General features: G+C 46.5%; 1 protein-coding gene across 4 annotated transcripts in view; it reads left to right on the top strand.

Moving 5' to 3' along the window:
- LOC123371050 (UDP-glucuronosyltransferase 2A2-like) overlaps window positions 1-20328 on the top strand; it is a 66229-nt gene that overhangs the window by 7790 nt on the left and 38111 nt on the right. The window contains exon 1 of one of the 4 annotated variants that reach the window (XM_045018193.1): window positions 703-1450. The exons of 1 other annotated variant lie outside the window; for it this stretch is intronic. In XM_045018193.1, the coding sequence (XP_044874128.1) occupies window positions 727-1450 (724 nt within the window). In that variant the 5' untranslated portion in view covers window positions 703-726. Of the gene's footprint in view, window positions 1-702; window positions 1451-8892; window positions 9274-13897; window positions 14700-20328 lie in introns of those variants that run through there. 2 more of the 4 variants (XM_045018191.1, XM_045018194.1) reach the window with 2 other exon arrangements.

The following is a 20328-nucleotide window of genomic DNA, read 5'->3' on the forward strand; positions in this document are numbered from 1 at the left end:
TAATACTTCACCAATCGCCCTTAAGCGGAGCAATTGTTCTACCTTAATGTCTGCTTTCCTGACACCTGGATCACAGCATTCTTTTCATTTCTACTTAAAGGCACATCCAGCATTCTTTAATTCATTCTATTTCTTTAATATAATTCATTTCACTTTCACAAAAGCCCCTAACTTTACAGACTGGCTATAGTAGACATGCTGTCACTTTCCTGGCTTCCCTATCACAGCTCCTGTAGGATCTATCGCTGGAAAACAGTTACAGAAACCCACATGCTGCAATACAGTTGGCAATGCATTTCTTTCTTTCTCCTTAATGCTCTTTCTCCTACAGTAAGGCAATATTATTTTTCTAGAGTCCTTCCTTTATCTGGTGGCTAGTTCTCTCTCTGCAGTAGGGGCAGTAGCAGTTAGTACGAAGAGCAGTGATTCATCCAGAGCAAGAATGACTGTTAGTGATTGCTCAACAGAGGGTGTGATCTGACTCGAATCTTGTTTCCTGCTGTGGATTGAAGCAGGCAATTCATACGGTCTTATCCAGGACAGGATTATGTGCTAGCACAGATTGACTTTTACTGCCAAAGTATTCCCTGTGCTCTGAGACAATTAAGGTTAATCAATGTTGGAAGTTTTAGAACATAAACTCCTCCGTGGGCTGTCCTCTTATGTACTGGCACCTGGATCGAAAGAAGTAGGCAAGTGCAACAGCTTACAAGGAAACGCAGCCACATGATGTCGGGGAAGTATATTGCAGCACTCTTTTTGGTTCTGGGCTCTGGCTTGGGCTCAGGGTCCTGTGGGAAGGTGCTGGTCTGGCCAGCTGATAACAGTCACTGGCTCAATGTAAAGTCCATTTTAGAAGAGCTCGCAGACAGGGGCCATGAGGTGACTGTGCTGTTGTCTTCATCCTTCCTGGGCATAGATGCCACCAGACCTTCCCCTTTCAATTTTGAGGTGATCCCTGTGCCATTCACAAAGGAGGATATGGCATCCCTGATGGAAGACATTCTCCACATGTGGCTTTATGAACTGCCCAACTTTTCATACTGGGAGACCACTTCCAGGATGTGTAACTTAGTATCACGGCTGCTGTCAATGAGCAAAGCAACTTGTGATTCGGTGGTGTGGAATGAGGAGCTGATGAAGATGCTGAGAGAGGCTGCCTTCGACATTCTCCTTGCAGATCCATTATTGCCGGGTGGGGAGCTAGTGGCAGAGAAGCTTGGTGTCCCATTTGTCTATACTTTCCGGTTCTCTATGGGGAACACAGTGGAGCGGCTGTGTGGCGGGCTTCCCGCCCCTCCTTCGTACGTGCCTGCCAGCATGGGCAGCCTGACGGACAGGATGTCCTTCATGGAGAGGATGAAAAACATGTTCTTTTATACTCTTCAGGATGTTCTGTTTCACCAGGTTTTCTGGAGAGAATGGAGTCAGTACTACAGTGATGTTTTAGGTAAGGCTGCTCTTGTTTGCCGTGATTGTGTCTTTACTGCGGGCTGCATTGTGCGAAAGGAAGCCTAGTCCAGTGGGGGAGGATTCCAGGCACCCAGCTTCAATTTCCTGGGCCGAGTCTAGACTGCAAGCTTTTGCCAGCATAGTGATGTCCATCAGGGCTGTGTTCTCTGCCGGCAGCTGTGCCGGTACTAGCCCCTAGCATAAACAAAGTTGTATCGGAAAAACTGCCCCTTTACTTGTATAGCTTGTTTTGCTGAGAGGGGCTGGAATAAGCTACACCGGAAGAGCCCAGTTTTGCTGGTATAAGCTGGTATGGGGCAGCCGAGCGGGTGGGAGGCAGAGGAGAAAGGGAAAGACCCTCGGACACTCTGCTGGTTGAAACATCCAGCTTTTTCTCTCCCCTCCATGGATTATTGCCCGGTAGAGGAAATTGGGGCCTAAAATCATTCCATCAGTTTCTTTTGGCATGATCCTAGAAAGCAGCACAACAAGTAACCACCAGGCCTTGTGGTGAAAGCACTGGACTGGGGATGCAAGAGATCTGGATTCTAGTCCCAGCTCTGCCGCAGACTACCCATGTGACCTTGGGTACCTCACTTCACTTCTTCATGGCTCCATTTACTATGGGTCAAATAATCCTTCCTCTCTCCCATCTGTTTGTCATCTCACCTGTTTCGAGGGCAAGCTTTCTTGCTGTGTGTTTGTACAGCTCCTAGCACAACGGGGCCAGATTTTCAATTGGGGCTTCTAGGTTGTATTGTGACATTAGTAATAATAGGGTGGCTCACAATAGGTATACCAGGAACCATTTTGAAAGCTGTTGGCTGTTTGCAGTGAATTGATCAAATGTTACACTCTGGGCTCTAGTTTCTATTTTGAACTTTATTATAAGAATAACAAAATGAGGCCTGATTTCCAAAGGGGCTAAGCGTGTGCGGGTCCCCTTGACGTAAACAAAGCTGCCAGGGCTCATCAGTCAGGTCCTGACTAATCCGCCTTTTCAAAGAATGTGTTTCAAATGGCCCCAATTAAGGTGTCATCAGGGCAAATACTGCAATGGAACAACGAGTAGCTAGTTAGAAGTGCCTAGCGCTGTTGAAATGGAGACATCACCCAGTGAAGGTGCAGCCTAGTGAGTTTCCCGAATGAGAAGGGGTAGCAGTAGAGTTGTTGTCACATTCATCTGGTTTTGTCTTTTGAGACTGTCATCTCTTTGGGAACCAGCCTGCTGTCCTGTGCGTCCGTACAGGACTTAGCCTATATCAGGGGCTACCGCCCTGCAAATAATGCTGCTGTGCAAAGAGGGAGAAGATGAATCATTCCCCATGTGAACCCGGATATAAAATGGAGTCATGCTGGTTTGCTTTCCCTGGTTTGATTGACCGACATTGCTCACCGAAAAAAGAATTTAAACCCACTGATCTAAAGTCACTAGGTAGTTGGCTCTTTGTCTTATGTACAAAGAGTTTCGACTGTCTTTACAAGATAAAAGATCTAGACCAAAGGAGAGATTTTCAAAAGTGTGCAGGGATTTAGGAGCACAAGCACCATTGAGGGACTTAAGCTTCTAAATCCTTTGGGTGTTTTTTGAAACCCCTCCTATTATTTATTCAAATCGACTAGCTACTTTTCTAGATACCAATCTAATTTATTATGCTCATGGTAATTGGCTGTTTATTCTGTGGTAGCTCCTGTGAACCACAGATGCATCAAAACCTTAATATTCTCTGATATTACCCAAAACATCTTATGTTCTAAATATCTGCATTGCAGTGCATTCCATAGCTATCACAGTATGTTTGTTTTTTTTTTTTACTTTCATTTGTTTTTGTAATAGGTTGTTCTGTAGCTGGTATTAGCTTTTTCTGATTTTCTGAAAGAAAAAAATAACATTTTTCTACCCCTTTCGGGGTGGCAATGATTATTGCTTAAAAGATTCCTTTCTTTTACAAATACCCTTGCTGATTGCAGGCAAAACAGAGGAATTACCCCCATATTTTCCTGTGTTTTTGTTCCATAGGCAGGCCAGGTTTTAATGCCTTTTACTTTTTAAGGGTTTTGGGGAAATTATCCCACTGTTTAGTCATTAGATTAATGAGGTGGTGTACCTTAGTTTTTCTTCTTATATAGCAGACCAAGTTTGTAATGTTTTTCCTGCTGTGTTAAGCTTTAAGTTTATTCACAGCTAATAACTGAGGCTGTGGCTACACTTAGCGCTTCTAAGTGCTGCCGCGGCAGCGCTTTGAAGCGCTAAGTGTAGTCAAAGCGCCAGCGCTGGGAGAGAGCTCTCCCAGCGCTGTCCGTACTCCACCTCCCTGTGGGGAATAACGTACAGCGCTGGGAGCCGCGCTCCCAGCGCTGGGGCTTTGACCACACTGGCGCTTTGCAGCGCTGGAGAGGGTGTGTTTTCACACCCTGCTGCAGCGCTGCAAATTTGTAAGTGTAGCCAAGCCCTCAGAAGCATCATTACCATATTACCTTAAAGGATTTTTCCAAAAATCATACACACTATATGTTACAGGGGTACTTATTAACATTAAATTTATTTCAATGTTTAATATTAACAATAACATTAGCGTCAAATCTATTAAAGGGATCTTGTTATACCAGGCTTTTTATTTAGGCAATTTGTTTGCTGACCAGGTATGTCCTTTACTTGCAGCTTCTTCTGTGCTGGCAGTTCTCACCTTCCTTTATCAGTTAAGTAATTTGCATCAACACAGACTTGGCTTTTGGATTCAAAGCCATCAGCAGAGCTCAGAAACTCTGTCTTAAAAGGGACACAATCAACTTCCACCAGAGTTTTGATTTCTTTCCACTTTCAACTCCTGCTTACAAAACACACAGAGATCTGAAAAAGAAAACACAGGGCTTGGCTACACTTGCAAGTTGCAGCGCTGGTAGAGGCTTTCCAGCGCTGCAATTAGTAACCGTCCACACCTGCAAGGCACATCCAGCGCTGCAACTCCCTGGCTGCAGCGCTGGCTGTACACCTGGTCAGGTTGGGGTGTAGCGATTGCAGCGCTGGTGATCCAGCGCTGCTCATCAAGTGTGGACACACACCAGTGCTTTTATTGGCCTCCAGGGAATAAGGAGATATCCCAGAATGCTTTTAACTAAATTACTCTCTTTGTTTTGTTATGCAGCCTCTCTTTGTTTTGTTGTGAACTCTGATCGGAGCTCCGTTGAACTGCTTATCTAAAAAACAAACACTGATCACAGCAAACAGGAGCTATCTGTACCTGGCTGTGAACGATCAAATGAGAGGCAAGCAGGGAGTGAATGTTTGCTTGACAGAGAAACAGCGTTGGATGCAGGCTGTTTGCAATTAAGACTAAGGGTTCACGAACATTTCGTGATTTTTCAATCCAGGAAGCTAACACACAGTGTTGGCTCCAAAAATCCACTCTCTCTATCCTCCCCGCTCCCTGTCACAGTACACCACCCTCCACCCCCCTCTTTTGAAAAGCACGTTGTTGCCACTTGAATGCTGGGATAGCTGCCCATAATGCAGCACTCCCAACAGCGGGGCAAATGCTGCAAATGTGGCCACACACCAGCGCTGGTAGCTGTGAGTGTGGCCACACACCAGCACTGTTCCTGCACAGCTGCATGACCAGCGCTGCAACTTTCAAGTGTAGCCAAGCCCACAGTCTATGGCGGCTCTTTTTGGAGCCCTAATAGGATTTTAATTCAGTAGCATGTTTCATTTGCATTTCTTTTACCCCTTTGTACAATATACACTGCACACGTCCTAGGGAAAATGCACATTCCTTCTATACTATAACTTTTAAAACATTAGCCATATCAATTTTTACATAAGGTGTAACTGTTTATTTTGTTCTTACAGAGTTTTCATGTACCCTTATCAAGGTGACAGTCTGATTACACAGAGCCATTTTGAGGCTCAGTGTTTTTAACATTAATTCTTTTTGTTTTGTGCACATCACCTCTGCTGTTGCTTCAGAGGGGCACTGTCTTTTTAATTCTTCTACTACAGCTCTTATCTGCTATTTTGTTACAAAAACAAACAAAAAGAATCCAGAATCTTTTCCTATTCTTCTGATTTTGACTGCCCTGCTGCAGCCATGAGTTGGTCTTTATTTAAAAACATTTTAAATTTTGTAAAAGAATCAAGTTACCCCTTAAGGGTTAAATGCCAAATCCCAAAGCCAAACAACACTGATGACCTGTGTCTGGCAAAAGGTCTTGTCAGTTTTGCAACTCTGAATTAAAGAATTAAATGAATTTTTAGTGGCATTAAAAACAAAAACAATGTATCTTAAATCTACAAAACAGGAGTTTTACAAACCAGATGTGCTGGTTTAGATTCTCAGAACCTTACATATTTCCACAGACAAATAGATACACACATTTTCTTTTCCTTAACATTCCTTTTACACTGTTTTGTTTTTACATACCTGTACATAGATTACATTCTCTTTATACATTTGAGTTGATTACATTCCCTTTATACATATGGGGCAGTTAAGTTTCAATAGAACCTCCTCATGTTTTTTTAGTGAATTTGACTAAATTGTCCATAGTCAAATGATTTCAATCAAATAGTCTCTTTATTTGGATTATTTACAGGCATTGTTTTGGAAAAGGGCTCATTTTCCCTTCAGAATGGCTGCAAAGAAACCAAGAATTTTCTCTTTTTAACATGGTCCTTTTTAACATTTTCACAAAGTTTAACTGCTTAATTCTGTCCAGCCTCTGTAGAGTTAACTTTTCACTCTCTTTCCTTAAATCACTTGTTTATCTCCCAAAACGACACCTTTATGAACTCAAATTTAACTATTTTAAGTATTGTTCCAGGGGTTCATGCCTGCACTTACTGCTTTTCTTACTCCCGACACTATGCCCTTAGGGCTTCCAACCTGTTTTTCAGTTTCTATATCTGTTGCTTGCCAGCTTTTCTGGGCCCGATCTTGTTTTTTCCAATGAACCGTTTGTGAGTGATTTGTGGTCATTTCACAATTTTGAAAGAAATGTTTAAGGAAAGGGACCAGGAAGGGTGGGGGCTAGTTGAGGAGGCCCCCCCCCCTTGCTGAATTGGTAGTGGAACACTAAAGAATCAGTTTCTGAGGCAGACAACAAAGGGGAACAGAACAAGGGGCTTTGTCCTTTTTACAATGAGATGGGAGTATGACGGGAGTTGGGATTGATCTGGGGTTTGGAGAACGGGGTAAAGGGGAGCACTCGGTCTGGTGGTGGGAGAGGAGGCTTTTAATGAAGCTTTTAACTTATTATGTGAATATTTGAGAGAGGCGAGTTTTGATTTTGTCCGCCTACGATTTGCCTCTTCCCACCACTGCATGAAACAATTAACCTCTCCTTTAGCCAATTTAGTTTTAGGTTGGCCGAGTTTGTCTTTTAAGACATCCACTCGGTCTTTGTTCCAAGATTTTAACAGTGGCCACTGAGTTTTGGGATCCCTCTGAGTTAGCCTAGACCATTTTCCCAGAAATTTACAGGAGTCCGGACCCTTTTTACAAGAGTCCGGACCCTTCCTAAAATACATAAAATGAGCCGGCGTTCGTTTAGGGAACTCTCCCGACTTAGACGTCTGGTTACCCATACAGGAGGACTTCACACACTAATCGCACAAGAAGGAAATTCGGGTTCGTCAGAGCGATGCCCAGTGCAACACACAAAAGGAGCCCACAGGCTACTGCCTCAATCGCCCTTGCTTTCACACCAAGGGTTTTACCCAAAGTGCATTGCGGCTGCGATTGTGCAGGTTCCACTTACTCAGACCGCGGGGACAGGAACCCCTTGGTCGGCTGATCCCCAGACGGAGATGGCACCCAGACTCAAACACTCTAGAGGGAGGCTGGATAGACACACAGACAGGACAGTCCTCAGTCCAGACAAAACACAGAAATAATTACCTGACCAGATTCCTGATGTAGATCCCAGGATAGCTACCAGAACAGAGTGGGAACCAACAGGTTCGATGGCGTAGACGTAACTGTGGTCGTGCGCCTTTCTGTTCTGGTGGAGGACCGCTCGGGCCAAATGCCCAGGTGCCGGCTGCCACGGTCGTCCTACAAAAACGGTCAGGAATCACACGACACCAGTGAAGACGGTTGCCATCTCAGTGGGACCTCCAAATTGTCAAAGTTAGACTCAGGACTCTCAGTTTGTCAGACCACTCTGTTTTATTAGCACAGCGCTCTGCTAATAACATCCAGATAATGTGAGCCCCCATGCAAGACCCAAACAGTCTTATTTATACAGATAAAAGGGCGCGAACTACACAAAGGGACAAAGAGAGCAAAACTGTAACATTTACCTGGGGTACAGCATGCATCTCCTACTTCCTTACTAACTCTTATCGATCTAAGGCTAATACTTCACCAATCGCCCTTAAGCGGAGCAATTGTTCTACCTTAATGTCTGCTTTCCTGACACCTGGATCACAGCATTCTTTTCATTTCTACTTAAAGGCACATCCAGCATTCTTTAATTCATTATATTTCTTTAATATAATTCATTTCACTTTCACAAAAGCAAGCCCCTAACCTTACAGACTGGCTATAGTAGACATGCTGTCACTTTCCTGGCTTCCCTATCACAGCTCCTGTAGGATCTATCGCTGGAAAACGGTTACAGAAACCCACATGCTGCAATACAGTTGGCAATGCATTTCTTTCTTTCTCCTTAATGCTCTTTCTCCTGTAGTGAGGCAATATTATTTTTCTAGAGTCCTTCCTCTATCTGCTGGCTAGTTCTTTCTCTGCAGTAGGGGCAGTAGCAGTTAGTACGAAGAGCAGTGATTCATCCAGAGCAAGAATGACTGTTAGTGATTGCTCAACAGAGGGAGTGGTCTACCTCGAATCTTGTTTCCTGCTGTGGATTGAAGCAGGCAATTCATACGGTCTTATCCAGGACAGGATTATGTGCTAGCACAGATTGATTTTACTGCCAAGGTATTCCCTGTGCTCTGAGTCAACTAAGGTTAATTAATGTTGGAAGTTTTAGAACATAATCTCCACCGTGGGCTGTCCTCTTGTGTACTGGCACCTGGATCGAAAGAAGTAGGCAAGCAAGCAAGCAGAGTGCAACAGCTTACAAGGAAACGCAGCCACATGATGTCGGGGAAGTATATTGCAGCACTCTTTTTGGTTCTGGGCTCTGGCTTGGGCTCAGGGTCCTGTGGGAAGGTGCTGGTCTGGCCAGCTGATAACAGTCACTGGCTCAATGTAAAGTCCATTTTAGAAGAGCTCGCAGACAGGGGCCATGAGGTGACTGTGCTGTTGTCTTCATCCTTCCTGGGCATAGATCCCACCAGACCTTCCCCTTTCAATTTTGAGGTGATCCCTGTGCCATTCACAAAGGAGGATATGGCGTCCCTGATGGAAGACTTTATCCACGTGTGGCTTTATGAACTGCCCAACTTTTCATACTGGGAGACCACTTCCAGGATGTGTAACTTAGTATCACAGCTGCTGTCTATGAACAAAGCAACTTGTGATTCGGTGGTGTGGAATGAGGAGCTGATGGAGATGCTGAGAGAGGCTGCCTTCGACATTCTCCTTGCAGATCCGTTAGTGCTGGGTGGGGAGCTAGTGGCAGAGAAGCTTGGTGTCCCATTTGTCTATACTTTCCGGTTCTCTATGGGGAACACAGTGGAGCGGCTGTGTGGGGGGCTTCCCGCCCCTCCTTCGTACGTGCCTGCCAGCATGGGCAGCCTGACGGACAGGATGTCCTTCATGGAGAGGATGAAAAACATGTTCTTTTATGCTCTTCAGGATGTTCTGTTTCACCAGGTTTTCTGCAGAGAATGGAATCAGTACTACAGCGATGTTTTAGGTAAGGCTGCTCTTGTTTGCCGTGATTGTGTCTTTACTGTGGGCTGCATTGTGCGAAAGGAAGCCTAGTCCAGTGGGGGAGGATTCCAGGCACCCAGCTTCAATTTCCTGGGCCGAGTCTAGACTGCAAGCTTTTGCCAGCATAGTGATGTCCATCAGGGCTGTGATCTCTGCCGGCAGCTGTGCCAGTACTAGCCCCTAGCATAAACAAAGTTGTATCGGAAAAACTGCCCCTTTACTTGTATAGCTTGTTTTGCTGAGAGGGGCTGGAATAAGCTACACCGGAAGAGCCCAGTTTTGCTGGTATAAGCTGCAGTCCTCTAAGGAACACTTGCCAAGCTAGGATACTGGCTTAACACTCCTGGCCCAAGGCACTTCTGTATCAGTTTAACTGTGTCTGCACCAGGGGCTGTCCCGGCATAGGTATTTTGGTAAAAAATGACATCCCTAAACCGAAAAGGTCCATCAATACAAGAACTGCGTGGAGCCCACCCCTTCATCGCGCTGTGCTTAGTTCCCCAGCTGTACATCCTTGTGGCATTTCCAGCCTTGCCACTTCCCTTCACAGCTAGAAAGGGGAGTGAAGAAAAAGCCTTGGTCGCAGTGTCCGGCTGTGCCAACTTCCTGCTCTACATGGGGCAGCCGAGCAGGTGGGAGGCAGAGGAGAAAGGGAAAGACCCTCGGACACCCTGCTGGTTGAAACACCCAGCTTTTTCTCTCCCCTCCATGGATTATATCCCGGTAGAGGAAATTGGGGCCTAAAATCATTCCATCAGTTTCTTTTGGCATGATCCTAGAAAGCAGCACAACAAGTAACCACCAGGCCTTGTGGTGAAAGCACTGGACTGGGGATGCAAGAGATCTGGATTCTAGTCCCAGCTCTGCCACAGACTACCCATGTGACCTTGGGTACCTCACTTCACTTCTTCATGGCTCCATTTACTATGGGTCAAATAGTCCTTCCTCTCTCCCATCTGTTTGTCATCTCACCTGTTTCGAGGGCAAGCTTTCTTGCTGTGTGTTTGTACAGCTCCTAGCACAACGGGGCCAGATTTTCAATTGGGGCTTCTAGGTTGTATTGTGACATTAGTAATAATAAGGTGGCTCACAATAGGTATACCAGGAACCATTTTGAAAGCTGTTGGCTGTTTGCAGTGAATTGATCAAATGTTACACTCTGGGCTCTAGTTTCTATTTTTGAACTTTATTATAAGAATAACAAAATGAGGCCTGATTTCCAAAGGGGCTAAGCGTGTGCGGGTCCCCTTGACGTAAACAAAGCTGCCAGGGCTCATCAGTCAGGTCCTGACTAATCCACCTTTTCAAAGAATGTGTTTCAAATGGCCCCAATTAAGGTGTCATCAGGGCAAATACTGTAATGGAACAAGGGGTAGCTAGTTAGAAGTGCCTAGCGCTGTTGAAATGGAGACATCACCCAGTGAAGGTGCAGCATAGTGAGTTTCCTGAATGACAAGGGGTAGCTGTAGAGTTGTCACATTCATCTGGTTTTGTCTTTTGAGACTGTCATCTCTTTGGGAACCAGCCTGCTGTCCTGTGCGTCCGTACAGGACTTAGCCTATATCAGGGGCTACCGCCCTGCAAATAATGCTGCTATGCAAAGAGGGAGAAGATGAATCATTCCCCATGTGAACCCGGATATAAAATGGAGTCATGCTGGTTTGCTTTCCCTGGTTTGATTGACCAACATTGCTCACCGAAAAAAGAATTTAAACCCACTGATCTAAAGTCACTAGGTAGTTGGCTCTTTGTCTTATGTACAAAGAGTTTCGACTGTCTTTACAAAATAAAAAATCTAGACCAAAGGAGAGATTTTCAAAAGTGTGTAGGGATTTAGGAGCACAAGCACCATTGAGGGACTTAAGCTTCTAAATCCTTTGGGTGTTTTTTGAAACCCCTCCTATTATTTATTCAAATCGACTAGCTACTTTTCTAGATACTAATTTAATTTATTATGCTCATGGTAGTTGGCTGTTTATTCTGTGGTAGCTCCTGTGAACCACAATCAAGGCCCCTGTGCTAAGCCTTGTACAGATAAGTAACAGAAAAGATAAGCCCTGATTCAGAGCTCTTGTAATCTGGGTGTCAGACCTGATGTGAGAGGTGGACAAAACGGATACATGCTATTGAGAGGATGTGGGAACAATACATTGATGTGAGTTCAGCAGAGAAACGAAATTGTCAGCTTGCCATATGCCAAGAGGTGCCAGACAGGAATGATTTGTTGGCATCATGGCAGAAGTAGTTAAAACTTGTTGGCGTTTGATTTTTATCAGAGTTTTATTAAATAAACTACAGGCAATATTATGAGGAATCCAGGCATTGACAATGTACCTGTGTAACCCCCGCACCTCCTGGGTGTGGTGTTCTGTCCCATGTAGTAGCACCGAGACCACTTGGAGAGATTGAGTCTGCTCTACAGCTTTAGCTAACAGCTGGGGCGGCTCCAGGCACCAGCACACCAAGCGCGTGCCTGGGTCGGAAAGCCGCGAGGGGAGGCCTGCCAGAAGCCATGAGGACGGCAGTCAGGTAGACTTTGGTGGCATGCCTGCGGGAGATCCGCCGGTCCCGCGGCTTCGGTGGCAATTTGGCGGCGGGTATGCCGAAGACACAGGACTGGTGGACCTCCCGCAGGCATGCACCGAATCCACGTTACCAGCGGACCTCCCGCAGGCATGCAGCCGAAGGCTGCCTGACTGCCATGCTTGGGGCAGCAAAATACATAGAGCCGCCCCTGCTAACAGCCATGTGACTTTTAGCTCATGCAGTAGAGGTTCGTGCATTTAGCTCCAGAGGTCCCCGGTTTGATCCTGCCTGATGACAACCGGGATCTGTCAGCATTACCCCTGTTCTGAGAATGGATACTTACATGAAACCCTCTACTCCCAAAGGCTTAACTGGTTGATCAAAAATGGCATTCCTCCAAGTGCAGAAGAGAACATTAAGCTGAGAGACCTGGCTCCTAACCAGTTTCCCTCTTAATGATAAAAGCAGGCTCTAATGTTCAAGGCTGAGTGTGTCATAGCTGTGCTATTATCTAAATGCACTAGCAGTATCGCACTTTGCAGTGTATGCAAAAACCTTTGGCCCTGACTGTGCCCTAGTGATGGAGTGGGATGAGGCCGAGGTAGAGGTGATGCAGTGTCCCATGGAAAGATAATATAGTGATCTGTGCCCCATCCTTCAGTTGCCTTCATGGCCACCTCCTCGGTTGCTCCCAGAGCTGGCACAGAGCTCCCTGTGGGGTCAGGGATCTGTGCGCACACAGGGCTGGGGGAGGGTGATTAGGATTGTCCCACCATCAGCCCTGCAGTTTCCCAGAGAGAGATAATCCTGTCCCCAGCTCTGTTATCATTCTGCCCCTCCCCCACTGTGTGAGTCCCCCACTTACAGGAGGGATCGTGGAGACATCTGTCTTTGGTGGGGTCCCTGTGATCCTGGCTCCATTGGGCCATGGCTAGGGAATGGCTCAGAGTCCCTCTGTGCAAGTGTGGAGGCGCAGGGCGTCCATGCAATTTGCCCAGGCCTCTTGCTGATTTGGTGAGATCCACGTGGCTCTTGGGGGATGGTGGGGTTAGTGGGATGCCCCATTCTGTGTGGGGCCGTCCCCCGTGGAGCATCTCAGGAGAACCCGCCCCCCCTTTACTTTGCCCTGGGGGTTTTCCCACAGGGGGAGGGGCAATCCGGCCCTATGTTTTGTGTGTAATAGGTGCTGGCCCGTGTGACACAGAGGCTCCGCTGCCGTGCCCCCACCACCACGGAGAAATTGGGAGCCAGTTTAAGCGCTTCACTTGGGTAGCAAGGGAAGCCACAGCAGCAGCCCATGTGGGCAAGAACTGTGAAACTCTGATGATCATAGAATCATAGGATTGGAAGGGACCTCAGGAGGTCATCTAGTCCAACCGCCTGCTCAAAGCAGGACCAATCCCCAGATTTTTACCCCAGTTCCCCAAATGGCCCCCTCAAGGATTGAACTCATAAGCCTGGGTTTAGCAGACCAATGCTCAAACCACTGAGCTATCCCTCCCTCTAAAGCTTCCTCTGCCTGCCTGTCTCCTGGAGTTCCTGCCACAATCCCCAGGGACCTCCTCCAGCACTACTCCTATCACCCAGCGCGGAGGCAGAAGCCAGGCGACATTCACATTCAGGACAAGTGTTCCCAAATACCGCAGACCCAAATGCATCTGTAAAACTATTCGTCAGCCAATCACAAATCATGAATAAGTTGGTGACAGTGAGTCATGATTGGTGGAAGAGAAACCAGTGATTACAGGGTCAAGTCCTGGTAATAAGGGTCTGCTCTAAAGCCCACGGCAATCATAGGAAAGACTCGCGTTGATGTAGTGAGCTTTGGACTGGGGCCATAGTTTGCAATTCAAAGATGACAATTTTCCTGCAGATCTGAAAATGCACATTGTGTAACAATAGCTGTCCAGCCGAGGGAGCAGGTTGTTTTCAATCCTGCAGGAGAATCCATCAGTTTCATTCCAGAAGGAGAATTCTAGGTGATCCAGAACAGGATTTGGTACTTGCTGAGTGTTTCCTCACATATGGTAATTTTGCATTGAAATGACCTTATATGAAGATTGCAACGTTCAAGATCCAGTCTTTGTGGGCTGTGCTTAGAAGTGTTTACACTGTGGACTATAGAACTGAACTTAGCTCCAGTGAGAGGTGCAGCCAGGATGTTGAAGAAGTGGCTTTTGCTGGTGCTGTGGGTTCACATGAGCCACTGGGGCTCAGGATCCTGTGGGAAGGTGCTGGTCTGGCCCACCGATGCCAGTCACTGGCTCAACATAAAACGGGTGCTGGAGGAACTCTCCCTTCGGGGCCACGATGTGACTGTGCTGGTGCCTTCAGCAAATTTGCTCATCGATTACAATGAGTCCTCTTCCCCATTTGACTTTGAGGTCCTGCCGGTGCCCTTTACCAAGGAGACCATGGTTGCCCAGTTGGAGGACTTCCTGCACCTGTGGATGTACGAGTTTCCCCATCTGTCCTACTGGGAGGGCCTGGTGAAAATGATGAATAGCGTGGAAGTCTTTCTCAACATGTCGAAGCAGACCTGTGACAGTGTGGTGCTGAACCCCAGGCTGATAGCAAAGCTCCGGCAAGCGGGGTTTGATATGCTAATCTCAGACCCTCTTTCTCCGGGCGGTGAGCTGATAGCAGAGTTGCTTGAAATCCCTTTTGTCTATACTTTCCGGTTCTCTGAAGGGAACACAGCGGAGCGGCTGTGTGGGGGGCTTCCAGCCCCTCCTTCGTACGTACCTGCCAGCACGGGGGGACTGACGGACAGGATGTCCTACATGGAGAGATTGCAAAATCTGCTCTTTTATGCTCTTCAGGATGTTCTGTTTCACCAGGTTTTGTGGAAAGAATGGAATCAGTACTACAGCGATGTTTTAGGTAAGGCTGCTCTTGTTTGCCGTGATTGTGTTTATACCATAACATCAAAAATGTAGGGCCGCAGTTTCCGAAAGGAAGTCTAGTCCAGTGGGTAGGGTGCTACTCTGGGACTCCGGACATGTTGGTTCAACTTCATGCTCTGCCACACATTTCCTGGATGACCTTGGGCAAGTCACATAAGGCTTGTCTGTAGATAAAAGTTGTACTGCTTTAGCTATACCATTGTAGCTATAATGGTACCGCCCCTGGACTGAGGAGGGACGTGTTAAGGTGTTTATAGCAGCATCGCCTCTTCCCATGTGGAAAGGGGAATACGTTATATGGGTATAAGGCACGTTTCAGTCAACATCACTGAGTCCTCGCTAGCGATTATACTGGTATAGCTATTTTGGTTTTTTTTTTTTAAAAACCTCAAACATATCTTGATGGAAATAGTTGTACTGGTTGAAAACAAACAAACACTAAAAACCTGTTTAGATAAGGCCTCCATCTCTCTGTGCCTCAGTTCCTTATCTGTATATGGGGATGCTAGTAGTGCATTACCTCACAGGGGTGTTTTCAGGAGAAATATATTAAACATTGTGATGTGCTGGTCAGATAAATACAGTCATAGGTTGGGTTAAACCTTATTGAAACTGGTGGGTGTATCAGTGCCCCTCATTCCAGATAAATGTAAAAAATAAATAAATAGACAAACTTCTTCATGGAACCAGATAGCTGAACCAGTTAGGGGTGGCCACTGCCCAGAACAAAGTCACGTGGAAGGCTGGAGTAGGAGTTGTCATGTGACCCACAGCGTTCCTCTGTGATCTGATAACAGTCTTGGGGGCAGGGGATTTATTGGATTGGATTGCGTCAGAGAAGCAGATTAACATACCGGAGAAGCTAGGAGAAAAGGAACAGAAAGCCAAGGAGACAGCTGAACAAGCACTGGGACTGGGAGAATGGCCCTTGGGGGGCGGGAAGAGCTTCTATAGGGAGCTTATTGAGCATCGTGCTGGCTGGAAGACACTGCCTCCTACTGTCTGATTCCTCCTGTGTGGAAGGAAACTGGACTTTGTGCACTCTTTACAAGTAAACAGGATTGCTTCACAGAGAGACCTGTCTCCGTTCTCAATTTCTCTTGCTAACAGAAACAACCCACAGGGCTCTGAACTTTGGTTAACCCTTCAGGGCAAAAAATGGGATCCAGTTTTCAAGGAGAGAGCTTGTGAGTTGGCCTTTCTGTTGAACCAAGATGGAACAGATAATGGAAGTGCTCAGAGAAATCAAAGCTGGACAAAAGGAAGTATAACAAGACCTAAAACAAGTGGAGACTTTGCAAAAGGAATGAAAGCAGCATCCGGAGTCTTCCCAGAATAGCCTGAGGGACGACTTGCAGGCAGAGGTGAAATCTCTATTGGAGTGGCAACTACAAAGAGTCTGGAGTTGCAACACTGCCAGTTTGCAATAGTAAGACAGATCAGATCAGTAAGTCAGATTACCTGACTGCCATAGACCAGAAGGGTTTCCATGAATTAGCGGAGACCAAAGAAAACTCTGGCTAATTTGGAACTTGCTAACAGAGATGAGCTGCAGAAGGATTTCAGGATCTGAGAAATCGCCTTGAAAAGAAAATCAAAGGGTCACAGACCACAGTGAAAGGCGGCCCCTAGATGAGCCAGCTGGAGGAGGTGGGGAAGACCAGACATTTAACAATAAATGCCAAGAAAAGGTCTCTTACAGATTCATTATGTGGATATTTCCTTTAAAGATGTGGCTCAGGTAAAGCAAATATTAAATGCAAACAAGTAGCTGAAGTAAAAGGTGCCTGTGTAGACAAGTAGCAGTTTCAGTTTGTCACATGCATAAACCGTGCCAGAGCCGAGTTATTTGTTGGCATCGTCATAGAGGTAGTTAAACCTGTGTGAGTTTGTGGGATGGGACTAGTTCTGAGAACACACCACAGACACAGCATTTGCCCACAGGCAAGGTAACGAGGAAGCCGGGTGTTTGCCAGCTACCTGCTCTGAGAATGGAAACTTCACCAGAAGGAGGGTTACGCCTTTCAACTCCCAAAGGTTAATTGATTGATCCAATAATGGCATTCCCCGAGTTGCTGAAGAGAACGCTAAGCAGAGAGGTCTGGTTCCTAACCAACTTCCCTCTGACTGATAAGAACAGATGCTCATGTTCGAGGCTGTGAGTGTGTGATGGCTGCTCTGTGGCCTGTATGCACTAGCAGTATCGCGCTGGGCATTGAATGCAACAAGCTCTGGCTCTGATTGTGCCCCAGTGATCCGTGAGTAGGGCAGGCTAGGCGGTAAGGGTGATGCAGAGTTTCCTGTGGGAAGATAATATAGTGATCCATGCGCTATCACCCAAGGATGGATCACGCTCTCCTCCTTGGAAAGAGGCCTCAGCTGCATCCACAGACACCTTCTCCACACATTGCATTACAACAGTTGTCCTGCAGAGGTAGCAGTGCCTTCTCCTGTAGGAGAATCCTAGGTGATCCACAACAGAGTTTGTACTTGCTGAGCCTGTCCCCACCCACATATGGTAATTTTGCACTGAAATGACCTTATATGAAGATTGCGACGTTCAAGATCCAGTCTTTGAGGACTGTTCTTAGAAGTGTTTACACTCTCGACTTTGGAACTGAACTTAGCTCCAGTGAGAGGTGCAGCCAGGATGTTGAAGTGGCTTTTGCTGGTGCTGTGGGTTCACATGAGCTGCTGGGGCTCAGGATCCTGTGGGAAGGTGCTGGTCTGGCCCACCGATGCCTGTCACTGGCTCAACATAAAACGGGTGCTGGAGGAACTCTCCCTTCGGGGCCATGATGTGACTGTGCTGGTGCCTTCAGCAAATTTGCTCATCGATTACAATGAGTCCTCTTCCCCATTTGACTTTGAGGTCCTGCCGGTGCCCTTTACCGAGGAGACCGTGGCGGCCCTGTTGGAGGACTTGCTGCACCTGTGGATGTATGAGCTTCCCCATCTGTCCTACTGGAAGGGCCTGGTGAAAATGATGAATAGCGTGGAAGTCTTTCACAAGATGTCGAAGCAGACCTGTGACAGTGTGGTGCTGAACCCCAGGCTGATAGCAAAGCTCCGTCAAGCGGGGTTTGATATGCTAATCTCAGACCCTCTTTCTCCGGGCGGTGAGCTGATAGCAGAGTTGCTTGAAATCCCTTTTGTCTATACTTTCCGATTCTCTGACGGGAACACAGCGGAGCGGCTGTGTGGGGGGCTTCCAGCCCCTCCTTCGTACGTACCTGACAGCACGGGGGGACTGACGGACAGGATGTCCTACATGGAGAGATTGCAAAACCTGCTCTTTTATGCTCTTCAGGATGTTCTGTTTCACCAGGTTTTGTGGAAAGAATGGAATCAGTACTACAGCGATGTTTTAGGTAAGGTGCTTTTGTTTGCCGTGACTGTGTCTAAACCATAATATCAAAAATGTAGGGCCGCAGTTTCTGAGAGGAAGTCTGGTCCAGTGGGTAGGGTGCTACCCCGGGACTCCAGACACCTTGGTTCAACTTCATGCTCTGCCACACATTTCCTGGATGACCTTGGGCAAGTCACATAAGGCTTGTCTGTAGATAAAAGTTGTACTGGTTTAGCTATACCATTGTAGCTAAAATGGTACCGCCCCTGGACTGAGGAGGGACGTGTTAAGGTGTTTATAGCAGCATCGCCTCTTCCCATGTGGAAAGGGGAATACGTTATATGGGTATAAGGCACATTTCAGTCAACATCACTGAGTCCTCGCTAGCGATTATACTGGTATAGTTATTTTGGTTTTTTTTAAAAAACTTCAAACATACCTTGATGGAAATTGTTGTACTGGTTAAAAACAAACACACACAAAAAACCTGTTTAGATAAGGCCTCCATCTCTCTGTGTCTCAGTTCCATTTCTGTATATAGGGATGCTAGCAGTGCATTACCTCACAGGGGTGTTGTCAGGACAAATATATTAAACATTGTGATGTGCTGGTCAGATAAATACAGTCATAGGTTGGGTTAAACCTTGTTGAAACTGGTGGGTGTATCAGTGCCCCTCATTCCAGATAAATGTAAAAAATAAATGAATAAATAAACAAACTTCTTCATGGAACCAGATAGCTGAACCAGTTAGGGGCGTCCTCTGCCCAGAACAAAGTCACGTGGAAGGCTGGAGTAGGAGTTGTCATGTGACCCACAGCGTTCCTCTGTGATCTGATAACAGTCTTGGGGGCAGGGGATTTATTGGATTGGATTGTGTCAGAGAAGCAGATTAACATACCGGAGAAGCTAGGAGAAAAGGAACAGAAAGCCAAGGAGACAGCTGAACAAGCACTGGGACTGGGAGAATGGCCCTTAGGGGGTGGAAAAAGCTTCTATAGGGAGCTTTTTGAGCATCGTGCTGGCTGGAAGACACTGCCTCCTGCTGTCTGATTCCTCCTGTGTGGAAGGAAACTGGACTTTGTGCACTCTTTACAAGTAAACAGGATTGCTTCACAGAGAGACCTGTCTCCGTTCTCAATTTCTCTTGCTAACAGAAACAACCCACAGGGCTCTGAACTTTGGTTAACCCTTCAGGGCAAAAAATGGGATCCAGTTTTCAAGGAGAGAGCTTGTGAGTTGGCCTTTCTGTTGAACCAAGATGGAACAGATAATGGAAGTGCTCAGAGAAATCAAAGCTGGACAAAAGGAAGTATAACAAGACCTAAAACAAGTGGAGACTTTGCAAAAGGAATGAAAGCAGCATCCGGAGTCTTCTCAGAATAGCCTGAGGGACGACTTGCAGGCAGAGGTGAAATCTCTATTGGAGTGGCAACTACAAAGAGTCTGGAGTTGCAACACTGCCAGTTTGCAATAGTAAGACAGATCAGATCAGTAAATCAGATTAGCTGACTGCCATAGACCAGAAGGGTTTCCATGAATTAGCGGAGACCAAAGAAAACTCTGGCTAATTTGGAACTTGCTAACAGAGATGAGCTGCAGAACGAGTTCAGGATCTGAGAAATCGCCTTGAAAAGAAAATCAAAGGGTCACAGACCACAGCGAAAGGCGGCCGCCTGGATGAGCCAGCTGGAGGAGTTGGGGAAGACCAGACATTTAACAATAAATGCCAAGAAAAGGTGTCTTACAAATTCATTATGTGGACATTTCCTTTAAAGATGTGGCTCAGGTAAAGCAAATATTAAATGCAAACAAGTAGCTGAAGTAAAAGGTGCCTGTATAGACAAGTAGCAGTTTCAGTTTGTCACATGCATAAACCGTGCCAGAGCCGAGTTATTTGTTGGCATCGTGATAGAGGTAGTTAAACCTGTGTGAGTTTGTGGGATGGGACTAGTTCTGAGAACACACCACAGACACAGCATTTGCCCACAGGCAAGGTAACGAGAAAGCTGGGTGTTTGCCAGCTACCTGCTCTGAGAATGGAAACTTCACCAGAAGGAGGGTTACGCCTTTCAACTCCCAAAGGTTAATTGATTGATCCAATAATGGCATTCCCGAGTTGCTGAAGAGAACGCTAAGCAGAGAGGTCTGGTTCCTAACCAACTTCCCTCTGACTGATAAGAACAGATGCTCATGTTCGAGGCTGTGAGTGTGTGATGGCTGCTCTGTGACCTGTATGCACTAGCAGTATCGCGCTGG

The sequence above is a fragment of the Mauremys mutica genome, chromosome 5 (assembly GCF_020497125.1).
Source record: "Mauremys mutica isolate MM-2020 ecotype Southern chromosome 5, ASM2049712v1, whole genome shotgun sequence".
NCBI classification, from domain to species: Eukaryota; Metazoa; Chordata; order Testudines; family Geoemydidae; genus Mauremys; species Mauremys mutica.